Below are 18,848 nucleotides of genomic sequence, written 5' to 3'. Positions count from 1 at the left end.
AGCATATTAAGCTGCTAAATTCCAATTATAGTAGATCAGTCACCAAAATTGCATTTGACTTCCTAAACATTTCTAGTTATTTTGATTGTGGGACACATAAAATATTGTCCTTGCATAAAATAATCAGATTTATATTATAAATAAATATACATATACATACACCAGATTATATCCTGTCCTTTAGAATCTGTACAGAATCTATTTTTCCCTCCCTGACTTTAATTTTGTTCCTCTGTTTTTCAAACATAGCTTAATCTTGTTCCTCACTACACCCATCTGAACAAATATAAATTCAAGGCGGGGGAAGAAACACATACAAAGAAAGTTAATCAACAAAGGCCCTCTTGCTATTGGACTATGTACACAAAAAAGAGATTTACAGTCTTTAAAACAGAGGCACTTCTTTATAGTGGCAAAACAATTTTGGAATAACTTCTTAGAGGAATATTCTTGGTGCCAGTTTTGTTCTTTTCAGCTTTTTCCTTGGGAATTCTGAATGTAAATTAAATTTCCTTATCTAATTGAAAAAGTATTATGCCTTGCCATTTTACTTCGTTATTTTTCAGTTTGTACTGCTCTAATGATGTTACATTTCTGATTTTGCTGTATATTGGCAGAAAATTTCCTTTTGGATGTAAGAGAATTTTTAAAAGGAATCAATAATTTCAATAAGGGAATTCCTCTAGATCTTGTTTCCATCAAGCCTCCTGCTTCCAGCTTGACGTTCAACCAGATATATTCCAGCAAATGTTAAATTCTGCCCCTGACTCTCGGGAACAGGAGAGGAAGAGCTCACTTGGGTAAAGGCAGCCTTGTAAAATATTGAGCCTCCTTCTAACTGTATGTTCTCCTCTGCCCTTCTCCCCATCACTCACTGTTGTAGTCTCTCCTGAAAGCCTCGTGTTTGGGCCTGTTAGGATAAAGCATATGGAGCTGTGCGAGATCGAGAACGCAGTCAGCCAGTGAACGAATGGACAATTGCTTTGCCGTTAATGGCTGGATGTTCTCCACTTGAGTGGAACCTGAGACAAAGGAAGAGAAAACAACCCATAAAGAAAATGTCAGCCCACCACACACACATACACACAATGTACACCTATGATCCAGAGCAGCCACCCCTTCCTTCTAGATGCATTGGATTTGCTTGTATTAGGCTTCTCCATTTATCAGGCCTTTGGGTGAGACTTCTGCAAGTTCTAATTATAATTGATTATTTAAATTTATAAGACTACCTAATTCTGTGTAATATGCAAATTGGATTAAGCATATATCTGTTCCTTCCTTTTAGATCTCAACAACAGCATGGCTTAATTGACTTGAGATCGAGATGACTGGCAGGGTGTCATTAGCATACTCATGGTACCACACACACACCACATCAATGAATATGACACCCGGTGGCTTCATATAGATTTTAAACAGGAGGGTTGAGATCCAGGAACTCGGGCTCAAAACTCTCTTTCACATCTACTCCAATCTGGAACTGGCTGTAGAGAAAGGAGAATCACTGCAACACAATGTGCCTTCACAAGCCAGGGACAAGAAGGGTCTAAAAGACAGGTGTCCATGTCAACAGTCTCAATGACCCTGTATTTACAAGAGCCAAGGCTTGCCAGGTAACAGGACAAGATCATCTCATTCATTAGTTGCCCAGTTGGAATCTAGTTCTGAGTGAATCTAAGTAACTTTCTCTGTAATAGGCCTAAAGTACTTCTCACAGCATTCCTTGTCTTTCTTCCCCAGCAAGGAATGGGTTGTTTTTCAAAGGTTGATGAGAGGAAGAAAAGACATTTTACCCCTCTTATCACTTATGATGTAATCCCTAATTTGGGCTCATCATTCAAACTTTGTCTTTCTCCTAGGAGATTCTTCTGTGTTTTTACCTCCAGAACTTCAATGAAACCTCCAAGATCAATGAACATGGAGAAACCACACACAAATTATCTAACCTAAGGTAACTGACATCCATCCATTCTAGGTGGTGACTAAGGCCTTGGTAAAACTTCTCACCAGTTCCCCAGGGAAGAAATCAAATTCCTCTAAAATCCATCCAGGTCCATTGGTTGCCTGGGAGGGTGAGTTGAAAAGCAACCAAAAAGTAAGGGTGAGTTGAAAAGCAACCAAAAAGATTGATGGTAATGTCCTACACCTTCAGATCCCTTTCCCAGGTTCCATCAGATGTAACCAACCAGTCAAATAACTTAGCCATCAGTCAGTAGTATCCTTGAGCTGTTTTTGTCTCCTGTACTCAATAGCTACAATGCATTTCTGACTGTTGTAGGCTTCACAGCTTATCTCATTACATCCCACACATACATTTCTTCTTCTCCTTGCTAGTCTCCAATCCCAAGGGAGTTAGAAGCTGCCACACTATTGGCACTATGATCTTATGTATCCAGTCTCCATTGCAGGTCAAAAACTAAGGTCCAACAGTCCAGCAGGTAGACTGGCTGATAATTCAATAGGTGAACCTGGTAGTTGCCTGAACAGGCAACTTTGGCTGCAAATGCAAGAGGTCAATGTCCAGGCAGCTGCAAAAACTTGGGTAGATCAAATACTTGCACCAACATCTGACTGCACACCTGCTCCTCACCACAATGCTACATGTTCTTTTTCTATGGGAGAACCAGCACATTCCAATTGCCAACCTTCCTGCTGCAACAATTCTAGCACTCATCATCTTCAAAGTGGTGGAGCAGTGATTGGATTTCCTCTGCTGCCATGCAAGAATGTGCATGTGACTCATGGGAAACTGTCCACCTTTTTTTTTAGCACCCTTTCAAAAGCCAGACACTCGATGTGCTAAGGGGAAGACTTGTTTTTGCAAATCCCCACAGCAAGGAAACAGCAGTTAATTGTTGATAAGAACTTAATTGGGCAAGGCAATTACAGTCCAAAGTTAAGTCAAAATTACAACAGCAAATCAAGGGAGAGACGAGGTTGTGATTAGTCAACAAGCAACTAGATTCCAAGAATCATGATACACAAACCAGATGCTGGAGTTGCTTCTAGCAAGACTGCAGTGTTCTTGTAAGACTGAAACCCTCTCTTTGCTGAGAATGCACAACTGTGGTCAAACTTCGCCGGCGAGTTCTGCTTGATGGCAAATTGCAAGTCATGTTTTTCGGTGAGGCACAGAGATCCCAGGAGGAATTTGGTGTGTGTGTGTGTGTGTGTGTGTGTGTGTGTGTGTTTATATATATATATATATATATATATATATATATGTTTTCTTAAGTTTTCGTACTTACATGTATGTGTTCGTGGTTCGGGTAGCTACAACTTTAAAAGAACTACAATGACGGGAAAATACCGAACCAAGCAACACCATATATATATATATATATATATATATATATATATATATATATATATATATATATATATATATATATATATATATATATATATATATATGGATCTTTGGTTATTCGGGTTTTCTCCCGCGTAAGATTGGAAGTATCTAGGCAACGTTTGATGAAGTCTCATTCATCATCTTCAGGCTTCTGTCTTCAGCTCTGAGAAGCACAGAGCTGAAGACAGAAGCCTGAAGATGATGAATGAGACTTCATCGAAACGTCATTTGATAGTTGTGCTTTTAAAGTTGTAGCAGCGTTTCAGCAGAATCTCATCTGCCATCATCAGGCTTCTGTATTGTGTCCGTCCATCCCAGACGGACACAATACAGAAGCCTGATGATGGCAGATGAGATTCTGCTGAAACGCTGCTACAACTTTAAAAGCACAACTATAATGACGGGAAAATACCCGAACAAAGCTGAAGGCCATATATATATATGTATATATTCTTAAGTTTTAGCGGGTACTTACATGTATGGTATTCAGCTTTGTTCGGGTATTTTCCGTCATTAAAAGCACAACTATAATGACGTGTGAAAATACCCGAACAAAGCTGAATACCACATATATATATCGGGTATTTTCCCGTCATTATGGTTGTGCTTTTAAAGTTGTAGCAACGTTTGGCAGAATCTCATCTGCCATCATCAGGCTTCTGTATAGGTATATACATATATAGATATATACAGAAGCCTGATGATGGCAGATGAGATTCTGCCGAAATGTTGCTACAACTTTAAAAGCACAACCATAATGACGTGGGAAAATACCCGAACAAAGCTGAATACCATACATATAAATACCCGCAAAAACTTAAGGAAACAAATACATATATATAGTATATACATGAAAATTCAGAGAGCCACTATAAAATGGTGGAAGCAGAAACTGCTCCATTTTAGGAATGTGAAGGATTTCACGTGAAACCCCTAAGAAATCCTGCTGTTCATTAGAGAAGTAGAACAATATTGAGTAGATAATTTGACCCAGCATTGTATGTTCATGCTGATGTACTGAGTTTCACCAACAGCCAGTTTCAGCCATGCTGCTTTGCACCAATAACCACACCCATCCTTCCCAGCACCTTTACAATCAGAGGTTAGCAGAGAGCTAGAATGTAATTAGTTCATTTCTTGCCCCTTTAAATCAATGGGATCAATTCTTCCTTTCCAACCCTGCTCCAGATGAGAGCTGTGAAGGGGAACAGACGCTACCATGGTATTACTCAGTTGATGAGGGTATTATCCCTATCATAGCTTATTGATGATCTGTGGCAGAGCTGGGATGGTGGTCTTAGTGGCTTTTGATTCTACTGGTCACAGTATCTTTCTCAGCTGATTCCTTGAGTAGGACATTGGGAGCACCATGCTATGGCTCTCTTCTTTTCCCCAGGGCTGGTTCCATTTGGTGTGGATTGATGGAAAGAGATCTTCCTTTAGGCCTCTCACTTGTGCTGTTCCACAAGGTTCTGTTCTCTCTCCTCCTTTTCAACAACTGCATGAAACCGCTGGGTGAGCTGCCAATTTGGGGTTCAGTAACATCAGTATGATGATGGTACCTTTCTTGAGTCCAGGCTGGCCAAGTGAAGTGGTCAAAATTCTGCCCTAGTGCCTGGAGGCTGGCTGGGTTTGGATGGGGAGGAAATGTCTCTAACTCAATCCTACCAAGACCGAGTGCCTGTGAGTGTTTGGACCACCCAGATCTGGGGATAATCCAACTTCGACTTTGTATGGAGTTTCATCAAGGATAGTATCTAATCGGGAACATGGGCTCACAGCTCCTGCTTATTGAGCAGGTGCCAGCAGGAAGGCCTTTTGCCCAGTTTCATCTGATGCAAACAGTTGTGCCTTTTCCTAAATGGAGGGGTCCTTCAGTCAATCACTTGTGCCTCTATCACTTCACTCCTTGACTACTGCAATGATGTCTACATGGGGCTGCTCTTGAAGACCACTTGAAAGCTTCAGCTCGTCCAGAATGCAGTCACACAGGCAGTGATGGTTTTGCCGCAATATGTCTATGTAACACCTCGGCTTTGTGAGCTGCACTGGTTGCCAGTTTGCTTTGGGGTGAAATTAAAAATATTGATTGCTACCTATAAAGCCCCACATGGCATAGGGCCTAGTTATTTGAGGGACTGCCTCTCTCCCATAGTATTGTTCAACTGGTTCAATTTGGCAGGGTCGATGCACTCTAAGTTCCATCCATTAAACATTTCCACTTATTGGGACTCTGGAAGGGTGCTTGCTGTCGGGAATGAAGCTCCCCCTGAAATTTAAATGGTCCCACCCTGCTGGTGTTTCAAAGGGCCTTAAAGATCTGGCTCTTCGCCCAGGCCTTGGGAGAGCTCCTTTCTTCCTTTCTGTTCCCCTCTGGGTTTGTTTTCTTTGCTATCCTTGTTCTTTTGTCTTGTGCTGTTTTCACATCGTTCTTCATTCTTTAAAAATGTTTAACAATTATAAATGGCTCAGAATCACTTTATAAATATAGTAAAATTATTCTCAGTTTCAACAATGCTGACTTCAAAGTAAAAGTTAAAAGGGTTTCACTGACGATCACCTATCTAACAGAGATAGAAAAATCTTTTTTTTTTCCTCCGCTTTAAGCTCTGTGAATATGGAGTTGTCCTACGTAAAGGCATACCATCTTGGAAGCATTTAACATAGGCGATGCTGATGCCACCAATCTCAGAGTCACTGAAACGTAACAGGAAAGTCCCAGCTGGCGCATTGCTCAGGTAATTGAAAACATATTGCTTGCTGACAAAGCCCATGATCAATCTGCATGAACAAAACAGACAGATAAAGGAAAAAAATACCAGAGGAGAAAATCAATAATCAACACTGCAGGGTTTAGAGAATTGTAGTAATGGCTGAAAGGAAAAATTGCACCCTTCTGATTGTGAAACTGGAAAAAAAAACTAGCTGAAATGTCTTATTCTGTGAGTATCAGTATGGGCCAGTATCCAAACTCAAATGACTTGGTCAATAAATATACTTTCTTATACTGAAAAAAAAAAATTGGGAGAAAAACAAGTTCTCTTTTCAGACTTTCACTCCTAATTCAATTTTATAATGATTATTTTTTTACACCCAACCTTTTATCTTTTACAACTCAAGGCCATCTACATAATGCTCCCTTTTCCTATTTTCCCCACAGCAAAAATGCTATGAAAGTTTAGGCTGATGGGTAGTGACTAACCCAAATTCACCCAACCGGCTTTCATACCTAAGGCAGGACTAGAACTCAATCTCCTCACTTCTAGTTCAGCACTTTAACCACTGCACCAAATTGAATTATCTAATGCATCCTGGTTTTGATCCATTTATTTTCTTACCTGTCAGACCAATAGTTCTTCAGGTATTTCTTGGTGAGGTCAAGAATGCCTTCAAACCATTGCCAAAATGTGAATCCTCTACCGGGAAGCATCTCCTGTAAGTTACAAGGTGAGGGTGAGAAGCAGATGACACTAACCAGATAAGCTCAAAAGGCTATCATATCATCCTTCTAACAAAAACCATGGAGAGACCTTATTGAATTGGGACCAAGACACGCGGCATCTCTGCAGTTCCTCTAGAGTGGTGATGTTGTCACCAAAGATCTTCTGGGCCAAGAAGAAATAATGATCCTTGAGTAGACCTTTTGTGGTTTGCACCTCAGCAAGGAACTTCTGATTGAGAGTGTCATACATTGCCTTCCAGCTAACACTCTCAGCCACCACAAAGGGAATACGATCCTGGAACAGATCAAGAGAAACAGCATCTATCACATTCCTGCTATAAACTGTAGCAGGCAACAGTACTCGGTATCCTATATTTTCCCAAAGGCTGATCTGGTACTAAAAAATAACCCTCATTAAGAACAGAAACTCTAAATCTTACCTTGGTTTCACACTGCCTTATCAATTTGTGTTTAGCTGGTTTATAGCAATAGCAATAGAACTTAGACTTATATACCGCTTTACAATACTTTACAGCTTCTCTAAGCGGTTTACAAAGTCAGCATATTGTCCCCAACAATCTGGGTCCTCATTTTATCCACTTCGGAAGAATGGAAGGCTGAGTCAACCTTCAGCCTGGTGAGATATGAACTGCCAAATTGCAGGCAGCCTGCAAGCAGCAGAAGCTTGCAGTACTGCACTCTAACCACTGAGCTACTGTGGCTTATACCAATGGAACTATGATTAGGTTTCCATGTTGCAATTCAGCCTGAAATACAAAAAGCCATGGAGAAAGTTTATCTCAAAAGTTTCCTTTACAGAAACTGGCACAATGGTGGACTGAGAAGCCACTGTACATGGCCCCCAAGTTCTTCAGATTTTACAAATGGCAGGAATAATTTTAGTTTGTGTCTTACTTTCTTTTGAGAATTTTCGGCAGTATCCATGATTTTCCTCAATCTTTGCTCTTCTAAACTCATCCAGTGATTTTCATGAATGAGTCAGAATTTATCCCTGAATTTAACTGCCCCACCAGATCCTCTCCTACTGGTATGGTAGGTATTATAGAGAGGCTCTAGGCTGAAGATGGGGAATCTGTGGGCAGATAAGAGGTTGCTTGAACAGCATCCTTTTTTAACAAGCTGGCTCAGATTTCTGGAGGCTCACAGGTTCAAACCCTTCCCCTAAGGAAAGTGCAAAAAAAAATAAAAATAATCCACACTTTTTTTTACAATTAAATGTCTACATTAAATTCTTCCCTTAATGATTAGCAGTCTTAGTCTGCACCTTTCACTTACGGGAGTAGCAAAGGCATTGTCCCATAAGATGGTGGCTTTGGCATTGTTGTCCTGATTTCCATGGACAATCACCACAACCGGCAGCGACAGAGCCTAGAACGGCAGGAGGGAACAAAAAGTTGTAGTTAACGACTGATGGATGGTTTTCTTTAAAAGTGGCCTGCTGTCTTCACATTTGTCTCTGACTGATCAGCTTAGAACCCCTGGTTACATGGATCTATGTACCAAAATCTATCCTGAGCTCTTAGCTGGAGTGTTTTTGTGCAGGCCTAAACCAGTTTTAGGGGAACACAGCAGGGCAGGAAGTGACTACATGAAGGAGAAGGCCAGCTACCTGAAGCCTTCCTCTACTGTAACATATTGAACAAAAGGGTTTAGGATAGGAACCCCACCAAATTGACATTTTTTGCCAACTTTCTCTACTCTTCTCAGCTTTCATAAGCTCCTGATCTTCTAAGAAAAGCAAGGCATTCAAATCAGACCTAAGGAACTTATAATAAAGCTCAATTCCACTACAAGATGGGAAAGGTGGTGCAATACAGACAGAGGCCCTATTAGATCCTGTGAAGCGTGTATATGTGTGTTTGTGTGTGTGTGTCTGTTGTTGTAATCTGGGGGCTTAATGCATGATTAATAACCTTATTATTGGAAACAGAATTGTTGCCAAGTTCTATTGAAAGAACCCTGGGGCAAGAGAGGGAAATTTGCATGGATTGAGAAAAACATCATAGAGTCGATCAATCTTGATACTGCTCCATTTGCGAGTGTTTCTTCTCATGGCAGGGTGTATGCACCCAATTATTCCTCCCACAAGAGCACTACAAAACTTTCTTGTTGCCAGACCTAGACATCTGCATCCCATTTGTATCTCTGGTGCCAAACTGCTCAAGAGGAGAGAGAGGGGACGGTGAACGGCACTAGCGGCATTTGGATTTTTTACAGAGGCTTTGCCTAATCTATTTGTATGTGTGTGTCTCTCTGTCTCAAGGGAGCAATAAACCAGCAGCATGTTACATCTCTAGTGCTAAGAATAATATAAGCTCTACCCTACCCTACCCTCCCCCCTCCCCGCATGGTGTTGCTACCTTTAGGTGGAAGTTGGTTTGGTTTGGTCCAAGGCAAATGGTGGTACTGAAGAGGACAGCACATTTCTCTTCTGTTACGGATTCTGTACTCTTGCGGTCACAACGCTTGATCTTTTTGAGAAGCTGAAAATGAGAAAAGGAAATCTCTGTTGGCTTAAGGGAAAATCTGTTCCAAATCTTAGCTCTCCGTTTATAATTTTTGACCCCCCATGGACTTCTTGAATGACAAAGTTCACCAAACATGCTTCTAAAGAAAGCATCTCTTGTAGGGCTGAGTAATCATTTGGATTTGAAGGAGAAAAGGGGATTCCCAGCCATGGGACACTGCCACCTCTCTCAGTGACTCCTTAAAGAAGCCATATTTTCCCCTGGGCTTGCACAGCTGCTGCACAATCTTAGGAAAAGATACATTTGGTCTAAAGCAAGGGTCTTCAAACCTGGCAAGTTTTAAGACTTGTGGACTTCAACTCCCAGAGTTCCTGAGCTAACATGACTGGAAGAGGAATTTTGGGAGTTGAAGTCCACAAGTCTTAAAGCTGTCAAGTTTGAAGACCCTCTTGTCTAAGGAGATGCCAATGTGGGCAACGTGAACATCTTTTGAGCACACCAAATCACCCTTTCTTTTTTTTGAATCTGGATCCCTGTGCAGCCCAAAGGAATACTCATTCATAGAATTTTATAGACGTCTTTGATTTACATTTGTAAGCTTTCATTAAGTTGGGAAAGGTAGAAAAGCTGCGGATTCCTTTTGATTTATACAGCAACAGCTGTTGGTCTGCGCATGAAATACAATGAAATGAGGATTTAAAAAGCTACAGTCCTGAAGATGGGAGAAATCACTTTTTAAAAAGTTCCCTTACAAGAAGGAACTTGGATCAGAACTGTCTTCCCTGCTGCACCCATTTTCCTCTTATAGGTATCTAGACGGGAGAGTATTATCCCCTCTGGCAGTCTGAAGGGATATACCACTTCGTACCACTTCCAGGATCTTGTCACGGTGCAAGTGTGAATCAGATCTGAGCTACACCATCCCAAATGATGGCTGACACTGCTACATTTCTAAAGTTAATCATGGTGCAACCTGACCAGGATCTGAATGTGAGTTGCTTCTGGGGTGTCAACCATCCCACGGGTTTGAGACGGCAAAGGAGACATCTTTTACCAAGGGTATATCTTTACTGAAAATTCCATGTGGGTATAGAAGTGGAAAAGCCGGTTCTAACATTTTCGTGCACAAATAGCATAGGGAAACTCCTCCCACTGTCCATTGTCCAGCCAATGGGTTACACTCGCATTGTTTTAGGGATGGTCTTTCTGCCTTTTTCCCAGCTGATGGCCTTGGGGAGTTGGATCAGTCTCAGGCTTCAAGCTGGCAGGCTTGCATTCCTGTACCTTCCCCAATGCCTTCTCCCCCGCCCCAATCTAGTTGCAAGCAGGATTTGCGTAGCAAGCCAGCCACGACATGGGGATTTCTTGAAAACTGGTTTGAGCTTACACACACATGCATAATGACAGAGAAGACCAACACCTCACCGCCCCCCTCCCGCCCAAATTTTGCTTTCTCTGTAATTTTTTGGGTAAGTTGCTTCCCATCCCAATTTACAGCCTATCTCACCAGTTAGGCTGTTTGAATTCTCTCCTACTCACTTCTTCTCAATCCACTTACCAAATTTTTGAACTGAGCAGTACAAGAATTGCTGGAGGCATTTATATCCAGTGACGCTGTGTTGTTTACAATCTCTCCAGTGCTTTCACTGAAGTCAAAAGGAAAACAGAGATCATAAGCTGGTTCCTTTACTATCAGGAAGCAATTATTCATTGTGACAAACTCAGCTTTGAAGCCGAGAGTTCCCACTCTAAAATTTGTTTATGTGCTGTAGAGAAAACAGTTCTCCTATGGATAAACACTGGAACTAATCTTGTCTTTATAAAATATTTCATTTTGAAACATTAGTTCAAAGAGAAGAAATAGCCCACCACAATATAGTTGTAAGTCTTCAACTTTGCTGTGTCTCCCAAGGTCATGTGATCCACCTTTTGCGACCTTCTCACAAAAGCAAAGTCAATGTGGAAACCAAATTCACTGAACAACCGGGTTACTAACTTATCAACTGCAGTGATTCACTGAACAACTGTGGCAAGAAAGGTCCTAAAATGGGGCAAAACTCACTTAACAAATGTCTCACTTAACAACGTTGTCAAGAAATAACAGAATGACTGCTTTTTAAATTGGAGACTAATTGGTGCACATAATTTCAACTACTACTAATTTTCCCTCTCGCGCTCAGTGTTTTCATATACCTAAATTTATCTTTTACCATATTATTAAGAATAATTTCAAAACTTCTCTGGGAAAACTATTATGATGCATTTCTCTTATCCAGGTATCATTTGAGTTGAAGATGAACTTTATTCATTTAGTTACTTCACCCTCTCCACCTTCACAAATTTTGTATGCAATGACATTTCATTTTAATGTATGTCAATTGGTGCACATTCAAAGTGACAATAAAGCTATTCTAAGTCTAATTCTAAATCTTCTGTAAATTACTACAGATACCCATTAGTTACATGAGATAAATCATTCCTCATTTTGGCAGCTCTTCTTTCTCTTTAAGACAGCTAGAGAAGAGTGAAACAGCTTATATGTGGAGCCCTGAAAGTATATTTCAAAGCAATTCCTTGAACAGTTTGTTGTGAAATTTTCTCTCTGCCTAAGATCTGCATTTAAGAATCTATGCCTTGGTTCCCTTCTCACCCCAAATACATTCTTTAAAAAAAAAGAAACTTGGAAACAAAGCCACCAGGAGAGATACACCGAGGCTGCAATGGTATCTCTCACCGAAAGACGGAGGCAGAATGGTTGGCAGTCAGTTCCCGGGCCTGTTTCTCTGTCACAATGTCAGCCGTGACCAGAAATGATGTTGCCGGATGCTTGAGTAACTGAGGTCCCAGCAGGAAGCGGACACTGGCTTGAAATTTGGTCTGCGTTTTTAAAACTTGCGGAGGCTGTTTTTCCACCAAGAAGGAACTGGAAGGGAAACACCAGGCTCAAGCATGAGAAGAGCTAGTTCTGGGAACAGCAGCAACAGGCTTTAATATTCACTCTACTCCCTTCCCCATCCATATTCATTAAAGACAGCAGGCAGGGGAAAAAAAATTGGTTTAGGATGGGAAGAGCAACTGGAGGCTCCCTGGGAGGTAAAGCCCTGTGTTTCTAGACATCTGGCTCCACTCCTCCGGTTGTATATCATGCAAGTTATACAGAATCAATATAGGATTTAATATATTCAGGTTACATCAAAAAGGATTACTTCTACCAACTTCCCCCCCCTTCTTCTTCCATTGAAGAATGGCAGATACATGGATCTGACAGCATGTTAAAAAGTCAAAAGCGTCTGGAGTGAAGTACACACATTGATTTAGACAAGTTTATAAACTGATATACAACTGAAACAAAATGTTCCTTTTGGGACTGATGGTCAAACAGGTGAGCAAACACTTATGGGAGTTTGTTTCCATATTTGATAACAGCAACAAGACTTTTATATGCACATCACCTAATGGATCTGACATTACCTAGAATGGAAGAATGGGTGGGGAAGTTGATGGAGATGGCTCAGGGGGCAAGATTGACAGCTTTGATTAGAGAAAACAATTAATTAATTAATTTGGAAGCTCCTTTTGGATTTTTTGGCATGAAACACAAACAAATGAAATAGTGACATAAGGATTTGATAACTAGAAAAAATAAATAATAGAAAAAACTTGCAAACTTATGTTGCAAACATAGAGTAAGAGTCTTTGTAAATTTATGCTCATACTTGCTGTAGAGGAAAAAAGGAAGTCTTTGTATGTCTTTTTCATTCTGCACTTTTGACTTTTTCTATCTTAATAGTTTTTGTTGTTTTATCTCTCTATTTTAAACAAACCAAATAAAGTCATCTCAAAGTGCAGTGTGCAAAGAAACAGAAGAAACAGAAATACCCATCTGGTGGGAGAAGATCGTATAAACAGATTATAAACAACAGTATTGCATTGTGGCCAATATAATTCACTGGAACATCTGTATCTGTATTATCATGTGCTAGTAATGAAAAATTTATGAGAGACATAAGTGACCAAATATTGTGAGATTTCCAAGTACAAACTGATAGTCTTGGCACATTGCAAGATTTGTGGTTGCAAAGAAGAAAATGTAGATAATTAAAGTGGTGATATCAGGGGATAACAGAATAGAAGACTAAGAATCTAAAGGTATCAAGCTCTGAAAATCAAAGTTGAAAGATGGCATAAACTGATGGTGTTGGTCCCAGTGGTTATCAGCACATTGGGTACTATCCCGAAAAGTCTTGGATGGCAATTAGAAAACCTGCACATTGATAACATTTCCATCTTTCAATTACAAAAGACCGCACTACTTGGATCCAGGGGTTGGATTCAGCCAGTACAGACCGGTTCAGGCAAACTGGTACTTCTGGCGATGAGTTGGCCCCACCCACCCACCCCTGCACTAGTCTGTCCTATATTTCCTTTGTTTGAAGCCCAGTGATAGGCACGGCAGAGCGGATTGCCGCGCTTCAGCTGTTTTACTCACCGGGGCTGCAGTAGAAGTTAAGTTTTAGAGCTGTTTTCAAATGCACTGCGTGTGAAGCGCACGTCCGCATGCACTCAGTGAACTGGTTGTTACACCAGTTGAATCCCATCACTGCTTGGAATCACACATATACTACACCAAAACCTTATGACATCCTACTTCTTGGGAAGGACTTGATGTGTTTGAGGGCCAACGCCAGCTAAAGAACCGGCAGGTGCCATTGCTGTGTTATATAATAATGACCAATATTAATGTAGTTTTAGCCTTTGTATGAATAACTTCTTGGTAGGTTCTATGCAGCGGGGCCAATGTTAATCCTGCAAATCTGACTATACTGTAATGAGGAAGTCCTCGTTCAGCAACCACAATTGGGAGCAGCAAGTTGGTCCTTAAGCAAAGTGGTCACTAATTATAAAATCACCTGACTGCAACTGTGTTTACAATGTTACTTTGGCTTCCCCTTCTTTTATAGCATCAAAGGGAATACGACCCCAAACAGCTAGAAGAGCATAAATGGTGCAAAAAGCAGGGAAGGTTTCCAGAATTCAACTCACAAGGAAGTTGGGTAAAAGGGAAATTCTTATCCTTTTTCCCCACTCTCTCATCCTTTGGCATGCTCACCCTGGTGTCAGGACAACTAGCATGAAGAAGATTAATGTTTACATTGAAATTAATGGGAAAGACAGGGTTAATGGGTAGTCCTCAACTTATGACCAGTCATTTAGTGACCATTTGAAGTTATGCTGGATCTCCCCGGAATTACTTACAACCCAGTTCCAATGGCTGCCCCTTCTGCAGTCACATGATTGCATTGTGAGGTGCATGACAACCAACCCACGTTTATAGCCATTTGCAGAGTGCGGCAGTTACGTAACTTGTGATATTTTGGCTGTAAACCAGTGTTTACTTCTGATTTTCAGCAAATAAAACACCCATGCAGTATAATATGTTTGCGTAACAAATGCCATGTTTGCTTGATGACCATCAGTTTACTTAACAATGCTATCACTTAACCACAATTTTGGACACAATTATAAGTGTAAGTGGAGGACCATTTGTACAACAGAGTGAACTCCAGCTCCTGCTTGAAATGGACAAGACCTAATGAATTTCACCTGCAAACCTTTTGTTCTCACCCTAAGTGAGCAGCACTAGGCAATCAGCCAGTGCTAGCACATTCCTTTCAGTATATATTTCCTATTGTCCGCCTGCTTACTCTTAGTAATTATCAACAGATACGCCTTACATAATATGAGAAGAAGCTTTAGTTGAAAGGGAGACTGACTTTCAGAGATTGAGCGAAAAGTGCTGGAGATTGGGGGATGTCATGAGATGAAATCTAGCCAACAGGAAGCCAAAAGATCAGGTCTATTAAGTTCTGCTAACTAGAGATTGACACAGGTTTAACATGAGAGTGAGAAAATGAGGCTGGTATATATTTAGCCAGAATCCATACATGCAGAAAGACATGTTTGGTCTACAGGTTGAGGTGTCAGGCTAGAAAGCAGAGGACTGTGAGTTCCACTCCTGCCTTAGCCATGAAAACCAACAGGGTTACTTTGGGCCAGTCACTGTCTCTCAGCCCAATCTACCTCACAGGATTGCTGTGGGGAAAATAGGAGGAGGTAGGTGTGTTGGATATGTTCACTGCCTTGAGTTATTTGTAAAAAATAAAGATGGGATACAAATAAATAAAAATAAATAAATGTTCAAGGAGGAAAACTTAAGCTTCATCATTTTCAAGAGTATAGAAAAAAAAACAGTTAAATTACTTTAGGGACCCTAGTGGTGCAGTGGTTAGAATGCAGTATTGCAGGCTAACTCTGCCCACTGCCAGTTCGATCCTGACTAGGCTCAAGGTTGACTCAGCCTTCCATCCTTCTGAGGTCAGTAAAATGAGAACCCAGATTGTTAGGGGCAATAGGCTGACTCTGTAATCCACTTAGTGAGTAAAGCATTCTGAAACTCTACATAGATCAAATGCTATTTATAGTTAGAACTGCAGCGCCTTGAAATGGGGAGAAGGAGACAGAAGAGGGGTTAGCAGCTTTAGTCGTTAACCACTGTTGCAATGATGAGGCAGTCGAGGTGTTTGATCATGATCACATGAATCATGATGACTTTATTGGAGTCTAGTCTTGTATTTATACACATTTTTAGTAATCCTCTAACATTGGTTAACTTTGGTTGTTGCTCAACCTTTGTTACTGTCTAGCATAGTAATTAACACAATTAACTATCTCTAGTTAAAGTTTAACACGTTTACTTCCTCTCTCTAATCCTTCTTTGCATTAGTGATTTTGTTTTGCCTGACTTGTATTTGCTTTTGTCCTTATCTGAGGTTTGCCATCAAGATAATGACTTTCCTGCAATTACAACTCTACAAACCACCTTGCTGGTTTTGCCAAAGAAAATGATTGGGAAGTCAAAAATAATTGCAGAACAAATATTTGCTTTTTTTGTCAAGGTATTTGAACAAAAGTGAAATACAAACAAATGGTTTTCTGCTCTTTTTATCAGATCATGAAAGTCACAGAAACCTACCAGCCACATGCTGCCTACATTATTTAATTATTAGAATATGAATATTAGTAAATCAAAGAGAAAATTCCAAGAAAATATCTTTGGTCGCAGGCCATAAACTTGGACTAGGCAGATCTCAAAAAAAAAAAAAAAGTTCAACGACTAATATACACAAATATTCACGATACTGGGACTATGATTTCCTCTGAATATCTCAGAAAATAAATGAAGATGAATGACATTGGATTTTTGTACATGTTAGGAGAGAAAATACTCGTAATTCATTAGCTCTAACATATCTATCAATCTAAGATATAAACAATGAAAGACGTATTCAATTAGAAAGATAGAAAAGGCTTCAGGGTCACCGCAGACAATAATCCCCATACTAGGCATAGCATAAGAGGAGACACCAGTGGGGAAAGAAAGCACTTCGAGAGAGGGATTCTCCTTACTTTTGTATAAGAGAGTTGAATGCATCATCAAGATGTTCTCGAATATGAGATTGAAGCTCAATTCCAGACGTGATCAACTGCTGGCGAAACTGGAACAAAATATCTACCAGGGATTCCAACCTGTTAGAAACATGACAGATTTATCTCCCAGACTGAAATCCCACATCCATCTAAACCAAGATTATCTAAGTTCCAAGAGTCAAGCAAACTTTTCAAGGGGTATAGCAGTCACTTTTTACCAAGCACTAAAGATGGGCCCTGCTTTTATGTTTGTTAAGGGTTAAAACAAACTTCCCTAACTTTTGCCTTCCAAAAGTTTTGGACTACAGCACAATTCCGTTATTTCCCAGCCAACGTGGCATTAGGCTATAGCAGATCCTTCATGATCAACAACAATCAAGCACGAATACTGGACTCATGGCTGCCCCATCTAGAAGGGGTTCTACGTTCACGTGCAGTTTCGTAAAGTATGTATAACAAAATAACAGAATTGGAGGGGACCTGGTAGGTCATCTAGTCCTGCCCAAGCAGGAGACCCTACACCATTTCTGACAGATAGCAGTCCAGTCTCTTCTTGAAAGTTTCCAGTGATGAAGCATCCACAACATCTGAAGGCAAGCTATTCCATGGGTTGATTGTTCTCATTGTCAAGAAAACTTCTCCTTATTTCTCAGTTAAATCTCTCCTTGATCAGTTTCCATCCATTACTCCTTGTCTGACCTATTTGGAAAATAGGTTGACCCCCTTCCTCTCTGTGACAGCCCTTCAAGTATTGGAACATAACACAGCTATCATGTCTCCCTGGATCTTTCTCTTCACTAGACTACCCATGCCCAGTTTCTGTATTTTGCTTTTATGTTGAGAGCGATATAAAGGATACAAGGAGTATCCACTTATAGGAGTATCCTTACTCCTATCCAAGAAGTAATAGCTACTAAAATATTGCCAATCAGATGGGGTGTGGAATAAAAACGATCAATGGTTGGGACTGGGTTCAGTATCTTGGTTCAATAGTCGGGATTGGGTTCAGTATATTGGATTCAGATTGGGTTCATTCATGCAGAGCTCTTGATCGCTCTGCATGACTAGTGAACCAAGAGCAAGTATAACACATAGTAAACATGCAGAATATAGCTATAAGAAGCCAGTGTGATGTAGTGGTAAAGACATCACCTAGAATCCTGGAGCTGTGAGTTCTAGTCCCACCTGGGGCACAAACCCAGATTGGCAACCTTCAGTCAATCCTTCTCTCTGAACCCTAGGAGGTAAATCACTTCCAAAAGAACCTAGTCAAGAAAATTGCAGGGAACTAGTTCAGGCAATCGCTATGAGAGGACATGTACAAATCTATTCAGCTTGCATTATCAATACAAGCTGTAGAGTTTAGCTCTTTTTTTTTTTTAAAGTTGAGCTGAGTACTGTATACAGCAGGGGTGTCAAACTCAAGGCCTGGGGGCTGGATCTGGTTCATGGGGTGCTTAGATCTGGCCCACAAGGATGCCCTGGAAACAGCAAAGGACCAGCCTCTGCCAGTGAAAATGGAGCTCAGGAGGGCTGTGTGCGGCCCTCCTGAGCTCTGTTTTCACTGGCAGAGGGTTGCAGGAGGCCGTTGCAGCTGAAAATGGAGCTTGTGAAGGCCATGGGCGGCACTCCCAAGCTCCATTTTCACTGGCAGTGGGTTGCAGGAGGCCATCACAGTTGAAAATGGACCTTGTGAGGGCCATGGGCGGCACTCCCAACCTCCGTTTTCACTGGCAGAGGGTTGCAGGAGGCCGTTGCAGCCAAAAACAGAGCTTGGGAGCCCGTTTTCGCTGGCAAAGCACTCAGACCACCACAGGCGCCCCCAACATGAATGATATGGAGCTGGCCATACTCATCCTGGCCACCCCCTCCCCACCCCCCACAAGGTCAAACACAACCCTGATATAGCCCTCAATGAAATCGAGTTTGCCACCCCTGGTATAGAGGTTAGAAATTTTCTTTTGCTTGATATGTAGGCCACTTCATGCATTCAGGATCTGACAAGCAAATGTAAAGATTTACACTTCTATCAACACCACTAGATCCCTCTAGATATGGTAACATTAACCACAGA

The 18,848-nt window shown here is 40.9% G+C and overlaps 1 protein-coding gene across 4 annotated transcripts in view; it reads right to left on the bottom strand.

Annotated features, from left to right (window-relative positions):
* Positions 1 to 18,848, bottom strand: part of STAT6 (signal transducer and activator of transcription 6) — a 92,211-nt gene that overhangs the window by 14,795 nt on the left and 58,568 nt on the right. For all 4 annotated transcript variants that reach the window (XM_026673896.2, XM_087956503.1, XM_087956504.1 and 1 more), the window contains 9 exons: positions 16,754 to 16,873; positions 12,021 to 12,209; positions 10,845 to 10,932; positions 9,179 to 9,301; positions 8,094 to 8,186; positions 6,886 to 7,092; positions 6,694 to 6,788; positions 6,000 to 6,136; positions 876 to 1,022 (listed from right to left, as the gene is read on the bottom strand). In XM_026673896.2, the coding sequence (XP_026529681.1) occupies positions 876 to 1,022; positions 6,000 to 6,136; positions 6,694 to 6,788; positions 6,886 to 7,092; positions 8,094 to 8,186; positions 9,179 to 9,301; positions 10,845 to 10,932; positions 12,021 to 12,209; positions 16,754 to 16,873 (1,199 nt within the window). The remainder of the gene's footprint in view (positions 1 to 875; positions 1,023 to 5,999; positions 6,137 to 6,693; positions 6,789 to 6,885; positions 7,093 to 8,093; positions 8,187 to 9,178; positions 9,302 to 10,844; positions 10,933 to 12,020; positions 12,210 to 16,753; positions 16,874 to 18,848) is intronic.

Source organism: Notechis scutatus, chromosome 2 (assembly GCF_049901735.1).
Source record: "Notechis scutatus isolate UNSWTSFEM ecotype Mainland chromosome 2, rNotScu1.2, whole genome shotgun sequence".
NCBI lineage: Eukaryota > Metazoa > Chordata > Lepidosauria > Squamata > Elapidae > Notechis > Notechis scutatus.
This window is presented reverse-complemented; position numbering and strand designations above follow the sequence as displayed.